This window comes from Oreochromis niloticus, linkage group LG11 (assembly GCF_001858045.2).
Source record: "Oreochromis niloticus isolate F11D_XX linkage group LG11, O_niloticus_UMD_NMBU, whole genome shotgun sequence".
Taxonomy (NCBI): domain Eukaryota; kingdom Metazoa; phylum Chordata; class Actinopteri; order Cichliformes; family Cichlidae; genus Oreochromis; species Oreochromis niloticus.
The window spans coordinates 25851043-25859053 of record NC_031976.2 but is presented as its reverse complement, the minus strand read 5'-3'; the positions used below and the strand labels follow the sequence as shown (position 1 = coordinate 25859053).

The 8011-nt window shown below is 39.5% G+C and overlaps 1 protein-coding gene across 1 annotated transcript; it reads left to right on the top strand.

Moving 5' to 3' along the window:
• Positions 1-806: 806 nt before the first annotated feature.
• Positions 807-7577, top strand: rps19 (ribosomal protein S19). Its single transcript, XM_003450496.5, has 6 exons — positions 807-887; positions 1612-1682; positions 1892-1992; positions 2335-2518; positions 4613-4667; positions 7523-7577. Exons 1-6 carry the CDS (start codon positions 837-839, stop codon positions 7550-7552), a joined length of 492 nt encoding a protein of 163 aa, XP_003450544.2. The 5' UTR covers positions 807-836; the 3' UTR covers positions 7553-7577.
• The last annotated feature ends 434 nt before the right edge of the window (positions 7578-8011 follow it).

Genomic DNA, 8011 nt, shown 5'->3' with positions numbered 1-8011 from the left:
CGAGAAGCTGGAGAAATACCAAGGGCTCAGAGAAGAGCTCGAGAGGATGTGGAGGGTGAAGGTAACAGTGGTCCCCGTGGTAATCGGAGCACTAGGTGCGGTGACTCCCAAGCTAGGCGAGTGGCTCCAGCAGATCCCGGGAACAACATCGGAGATCTCTGTCCAGAAGAGCGCAGTCCTGGGAACAGCTAAGATACTGCGCAGGACCCTCAAGCTCCCAGGCCTCTGGTAGAGGACCCGAGCTTGAAGGATAAACCGCCCGTAGGGGCGTGCTGGGTGTTTATATATGTATATATATATATATATATATATATATATATATATATATATGTATAATTAGAAACAAACAAACAAGCAAAATACAAGAAATCAAACTGTAAGATTGACATTTAGGTCCATATCCTCCAACTGTCTGTCTCAAAAATGGCCAAGCATTACGGGAGGAGCACAGTTACTGACAAATCAATAACTGATGTAAACATACTAACTATTGGCTGCTGCCATTTTAAATGCAGCCATAGTTAAATGTGAAAGTGGAGATCTCTATGAGAGAAGAATGAAAACAAGCGGATTTTTTTTTTTGATCGAAACAGATGAAAATAAATTACCAAAAACCGATTAAATACTATGTAAAGTACAACTTGTAGCACTAGTATGCAATTTCTGAATATTCCAATTTATTTATGTAGATGATAATAAACTAGCCTAAATAACGAACAAAGGAGAGTCGAAGATGGATAGATGGATTGGGACGGTCGACACTTGTGATGAGCGGCATCGCTGGAAAAAACAACGCGCTGGTCTCGCGTTAAAAAACGAGATGTGCCCGTTCTATCATGGGTTGGAAACCCCGTTCCACCCTCTTCCCTTTGCTGTCCACAAGCAAGGTAACGCCGCATTTTTCACTCCTCGCTTATTTAGCAGTAAATGTGTTCAAAATTCAAACAATTGTTCTTCAAACGTGGTCTGTTAAAGTATAAAGTACAGATAATTACAGTGGTTAGGCTTTACACGAGGTTTTTGGGCGTATTAATAAGTTTTTCCGAGAATTTTATTTGAATGTTGCTCTCATATCATATCTGCTAGTAATGGCTGCCCCCATGCTACCTCGTTGAGGCCTGCTTGAGAATGGCTAGTTGTACTGATTTGCTTTTGTGTTCTGTGCTATAATATATGAGTATGCGTATTACGAGAAGTGATATCGTGTATCGGTTGTGCAGATGTTTTTTAATTTGTCGATTTTTAGGTCGTAAGGATAACAATTGAAAACGAAGTGCGGTTGAGTGTATGGTCAGTTAGCGCACATGAAGCTAAAACACCGGGTGAAACGTGCAATTTCACCAAGAGTCGTACACATGTATCCTGTCCAGTTTGTCTTGCTGTATAGCATTATTTAGTATGTTTTCTTGATGCATTTTAATAATTAACCTAAGCTCCGTATTCTTTTAAGCTAATTGGGATTGACGTTTAAGAGTTCTCCTGGTTTGAGGCGGTGAGCAGCGAAATCTTAGAGCTATTATCAGAGATGTTTGTCTGGTGTATTGCTTTTTTTTTTTTTTTGTAGATATACGTTAGTTTGTGTGTATTTATTCATATTTTAATCGCATTCAGATGCCAGGTGTCACAGTGAAAGACGTTAACCAGCAGGAGTTTGTCCGTGCCCTGGCGGCCTTCCTGAAGAAGTGAGTTTTATTTTCTCCTCTACATATTCAAAGCTTGTTAATATATTGTATATAGTATGCTCCACTGAGCAGCTTTACTTTTCATTGAACATATTTTTAATCAAATTTTGTGACGCTGTTAACTTAACAGATGCTAATAGCCCACTCGAACAAATTATTGATATAGTCCTCTGATGTACTTCATACTGATGTACCTTTTCTGTCACCAGGTCAGGAAAACTGAAGGTGCCTGACTGGGTGGACCTTGTCAAGCTGGGTAAGCACAAGGAGCTGGCCCCCAGTGATGAGAACTGGTTCTACATCAGAGCTGGTAAGTCTTGCAAGTTGTTTTTTAATTACTAAAGTTTTCAAAAGTTCTCCTGAGACTTATTACAGCTTCAGGCTTGTATTCCCACAAGATGTTTCCATTTACATGTTTAAATGGTGCTTTGAGATGGGACAATTTTACATGCAAATGTGCTTTTAATTAGTAAAAGGTTTTTGAATGCAACAGACTGTACATGCTGATCATTTTAAATTGTTTCCAAATTTAAAACCATTGACACAGTAAGCCCACTTTATCAAAAACGTAATATTCATTGTACAATGCTTACTGTTTCACGTTCTAAATATTGAATATATGACAACACCGTCATCTCTCTCGCTTCTGCAGCATCCACTGTTCGCCACCTTTACCTCCGTGGTGGTGCTGGTGTTGGCTCCATGACCAAGATCTATGGCAGTCGCAAGAGGAACGGTGTGTGCCCTGCCCACTACAGTGTTGGATCAAAGAACGTGGCTCGCAAGGTGCTGCAGGCTCTTGAGTTGCTCAAGATGATTGAGAAGGATCCCAATGGGTAAGTGCCTGTTCTTACTGTTTTTATTGGATGGAACTTTAAAGCGTTTTTTATATACACTTCAGCCCCAGACCTTTCTATATATTAGTCACAGACAGGTATGAATGCAAAAATGCTGTCTGATAGACTTATCAGTACATGTGATGTCTGAATACATGTGACGCAAGGAATCCCGTGGTGAGCAAGTCACCATAATATGACCTGCCTCCTGGTTGCCCTACCAAGAAAGCATGGTATGGGGCATCTCTTCCTTCATGTGCATTCATGTGTGGAAATCGCCTAACATTTAGAGCCAGTCAGGAAAGCTGATTGCATGTATAAGTTGGCGTGTGCATGATGTTTAGAGATGGGTGAAATAATTGACTCACCGAGGAATAGTTTGTATATTTTATACATCTGAATTTATTTGCAAATGGTAATCAGCTTTTGATGGAATGAAAAGGACCCAACTCGGCTGCCAGGGCACAGTAGAGCACTAGGTCAATGAACACAGTATACATATTGATATTAAAGTTCACCTTAATAAAATTCAAGTATTTTAGTCAAGTTTGGGAAAGGGATCTATTTTCATGCATATAATATGGACGTTCAAGGCTTACCTGAACATGCTCTCAGCCTAGTGATACAAGACGAGATATTGAATCGTAAGGCTAACAGCGCCCGTGTCAGTCATCTTTTTTCTGTTGTGTCCAGAAGAGGTTTCAAGAGCACTCACATTCAGTTAGAGTGTAAGTGTAGCTTGAACTGTCAAAGCTTTTAATGCATGTCTCTAGTTGCCCATTATACGTATGTTTACTTGGAGTTGCTGGGTAGCCTAAGTGTTAAATTCTGCAATGCTATTGATGAAGCGTGTCCCCTTAATGCTGTGCAGTAAGGTTTGGTTGGAATGGAGCATGCTGACCAACCTTAAGAGAAATGCTTTAGTTAATAACTCCCACCCAAGCACCATTATCCAGTATTACACTACATCTCTGTTCAAATATTTAAAATGTTGACTCAGTGTTAACTTAATTTGGCCATTAAAAATTTTGAAATTCTCTAAAATTGTTTCTTGTTTCTCGTCACAGTACATTACTTGAACTCTACAGTATAGTTTCATAATGTATATTTCCACCAAAAATTTGGTCTTTAGTTAGGGATTTTAAAAAGATATTAATTTGTACCTCTAGACTCTGCATACCAATATTAGTGGACATCATGGTAAATGGACTTACAAAGCTATACGCCACCTTTAATTGATTATTCGTAGCACTTATTCACACAATCATACAGTGTTTTTATTTATTTTCTTTGTAACCATCGCAGATACATGCACACTGCGATGGATGCCTTTGAGGATAACTCGGGGCTCCATAGTTTGCCTAAGTATACTTTGGCATGTGGCTAGAGGAGTCAGGGATTGATCTAATGACCTTTGGATTGGTAGATGACCAGCGCTACCAGATGAGTCCTAGGTCTCCACACAAAACCTCAGCGCGCACACAGTAAGCAATTGGCTGCAACATTGGAGTATGAAGCTTAAGTGCCCTAAGTAGCATACTCTTGCACAGCTTTCTATTGCTGATAAGACATGGAGATGCCAGCTAACTGACAGTTGATATTTTGATACTTGGTGAGCTCAAGAAAATGCCACAATATTGTTTTGAATTGATTTTCTTGTTTTATTTTATGGGTAACATGGGCTCAGTGGTACACACCTACGCCAATGCCTCGACACATGCTGTTACTCATTCTTGCAAAACTTAGTAACAGTGTCTGTTTTCTGTTTATTGCTTTTGCTGATGTGAAATGGGTCAGCTTATGTGATGTGGATAACTGAAATCTGTAAATGCATAAGGTAGAAATCATTTTTTTGAGACTGCAGTAAAGATTTAATCACTCTGTAACGACAGGGCTAATTGATTGGCTTGGGATAGAAGTGAGCAAGAAAATTAAGTTCTGTGGAGGAAAATTGTTCAGTGGCTTCTTCACTGTAATGCTATGTTTAGTGTGGCATAAACTCATTAATGTAGTATTAAGCATTTTTCTAGGCGGTGAGTGGTATTCTATTGTATCAGCTAATTTCTGCTTTTTCTTTTTTCTTTTTTAAATCAGTGGTCGCAGACTGACTTCCCAGGGAACCAGAGATCTGGACAGAATTGCTGGCCAGGTGAGAAACTGATTTATTTTGTTAAATTAATCAAACTGTCTAAATGCTCAGAAGTTTGCATACACTTGACAATAACTCAACTGATTAAATGATCCTAATAAAACTTTATTCAGTGATGGAGTCGTGGTCTTTACCTTCTTATATGGGACAGTTGAGGCCTGACATTCAAGGGGTCTCTAAAACCTACGCAAACTGAAAATCATTAGGTCTGCACAAAACCGAGAGAGGGGCATAAATGGGTTGTAGCTAAATATTCTGAGGACAATTAAGTATCTAAAATGGTCAAATTAATTTGTAACCAAGAGCATTAATAAGCAATGTCCAGTGCAGCATTTTTCCCCTCTTTTTAATCAGGCAATAAATTAAGACCATACACATAGATGAGGAGATGGACTAATGGTCCATAATGATCTCAGATAATATAATTTGCACTGTATCTGTCACTAATCAGTACAGCAATTATTGTGTTTGTGATGTTTTAACATGACAAGCTGTCTGCTGTTAAACACCATGACCATGTTTGTTTTTTTGTTTGTTTTTTTTTTTTTTTTTTTTTTTTTTTTTTTTTTTTGAGGCATCGATACATGTAGTGTTTAGCTTGAATGTGTATCAAATCGCCATCTTCCAATATTAAGTGGCAGCAGCTAGTGGGATAGTGGTGCTAAAATTCTGCAGTTATTATATGCAGGTATTCAACTTGCAGTGTTCAGTTTGAGAAGATCCTGCTGAACTTGTGATTTATTTATTTATTTATTTATTTTTTGGTACGTTTGCGCTTTCCTGTTGGCTCTGTGCAGAACCTATCGACAGCTTTGCAGACTGTTGTGTTGTAGCTGTTTTCTGTCACCTGGGGGCAGTGTCACAACCAATGGGTCTGTGGGCTACTCTCTTGTGCCACTGTTGGCTCGGCAGCAAACCGCAGAGAAGGGCAGTTGTAACGTATAAGGAGTTAAAATGAAAATGAATCAAGAACCATAGTGTCCATTTTCAAAGCCACCTTCTGCCCTTTTCCTGCTTTTTTGATTTTTCACATATATATTTGTGGTATGGCTCCTTTATTTTCTGGTCCAACTCTCAACCAATCAGCACTTGCCTTACTCACACCATTATCCATTTTGAGGCCATGCTATTGGGCTTCGGCAGTATGGTGGTTAGTTTGTATGTCAGTTTGCAAATACCTATGCAGACGGACATAAATGTAGTACTGTAAAACAGGCTTAACACAATGAAAGTAAGTAGAATTAATTGTTGAGAATGTTTACACATAGTAAACCAAATAAAAGCATCTAAATTGAGATAGGTAGGTTTTGATTATTTGTAGAGACATCCGCCTAACATGCAAAAGGTCCCCAGTTTGAGACTATGCAGAGGTACCTGTGGGTGACCACTTGTAAACAAAGGAGCAGTTATTTATCGCAGTACGATTCTGCACTGTTGAGGTAAATTTCAATTAACTCTGTATAATATAATGAAAGATGTCAACTGCTCAACTCTGACAATGGCATGCCTAGTGAGCCTACCCCTTTAAGACAACTTTGGTGTCTCTTGTGGGGAACGAGTCTCAGCTGCAAATGTAAAAAGCTGCAGCCACTGAAGTGAAATCTGAAAGTTATCTGTAGCTGCTGAAATCAGATGTAAACTGTTTGTCACAAAACACATTTTGATAGTAACCTGTGTTATGTACCAAGCTTCAATATTAAGCTTGTGCTTTAAATCACATGGTATCTAACATGTTACTCTGTGATATGTCAGCCAGCTCTAGTTCCAGCCTGATGGAATTGGTAGAAAAGAAGCGGTCCACTATCAGGCTCCCCAGCTGTTAAATGTCATCACGACCTCATGCTGGCCAGGCAAAGGTTGTTTCCTGTGACTGATTTTGTATGATGCTCTCTGTCATTTTATGTGACGTTCTGACAGACTCAGGGTGGTGCCTTAAGAGTGTGTGATCATCACAGAAATATCATCCTCTGCTTTGATGCGACACCTTGTCTGTTGTGGGAGTACATTGCCCCCATCACTTTGGCATGCACGGTTTTTTAAAGCACTTGTCCTTGGGCAAATTTTTTTCCCTCTGCCAGCCAGCTGAGTTATGTGTCTTGTGTGGCACACTCCTGGAATTGTTTGTTAGCCTTCGCTAAAAAACAAATCACACTTGGGCCTTGTCAAAAATCAGGAGAGAGTCAGCAATGTTGTGATAATCCAAGGGTAAAAGGGGTAAACATGAGGAGGGAATTTCATGCTTGGCAAGTCCGCCGTATGGCTCCAGTTTTCTCCTTGTTTACCCATGCTAATGAGCAGTATGTAGATGAGCAGACCTGGGCTGGGCCCTGCCTGCTGCACAAAAACTGGCAGGAAGCTTGTTGGTGTGGCTCCCCTACCACCTCTAGAATCTCTCGTGTGTGTTGTACTTTCTGATGACTTTTTATGAGTAAGTGAGGTTTCTGCCATGTATTATCAGACTATTCATGGTGGTTTTTTTTGGCAGCAGCAATAACAGTTTCTCTTCCAAGCTGTGTTTGCTCTCAAGTCCCTGTGAAATTACATTTTTGATAGCATCTTGTTCCTTCAAGTTGTGGACTGACTATTAACGCATTGGAGTGAGTGACATTTAAAAATAAATGAATTAAATAGATGTGAATTTTCATTTGATTGCTGTAGAATAAAATTGGTTTAAATAGTTGAGATCATCTTCATCATCCATGGCAGCCTAATGAATTGATTAAATACCCCCCACTAACACTGCTAGTAATTGTATTCCGAATTGAAGGGATGTTTTCAAATGTGAGATTTTCATTTGATGCAGGATGTAACTTCTGGATATACCTCATGGTTTTTTTTTCTTTTTTCCTCCACAGGTTGCAGCTGCAAACAAGAAATCTGTTTAATAAATCTTTTTTGGAGAAAGTCAAATTGTTGTGTCTTGTGATTTTTGACTTGCATGAACAATTACTTTGCATTAATGTCAATGGGTTCAATCAGTGTCTTCAGGCAAATGAACTGGAATGAGTTTTATAGATGAACTGATAAGCCCGTTTCCCTGAATATTATGAACCACGCTTTCTAAAAGAAGGGAAGTCTTTGCGGTAATTCATCCCTAGCTGATGTCTGGCACTCTGGTCTAAATGTCATTTTGTCTAAAGGGCAGTGAATGACCATTGGTCGTTGGCTCTGTTCAGATCCTCATATCCTCTTCCTACCAAAAGCTTGACGACTGGGTGCTGTTTCATCGGGCAGTTTGAAAAGGCTTCCGGGGAGCTGATCCATCACTAAGCCAATACAGCTTCTCATCACTGGCCAGACACACTCCACTGTCACATTGCCCCTTTTCCCATCCATATTAATCT

Excerpts from the sequence above, each read along its gene's own strand:
- rps19 (XM_003450496.5), top strand. The coding sequence starts at position 837 with ATGGGTTGGAAACCCCGTTCCACCCTCTTCCCTTTGCTGTCCACAAGC. Across the intron at positions 888-1,611 it reads CTTTGCTGTCCACAAGCAAG|ATGCCAGGTGTCACAGTGAA; the intron begins GTAACGCCGCAT and ends AATCGCATTCAG. Across the intron at positions 1,993-2,334 it reads CTGGTTCTACATCAGAGCTG|CATCCACTGTTCGCCACCTT; the intron begins GTAAGTCTTGCA and ends TCGCTTCTGCAG.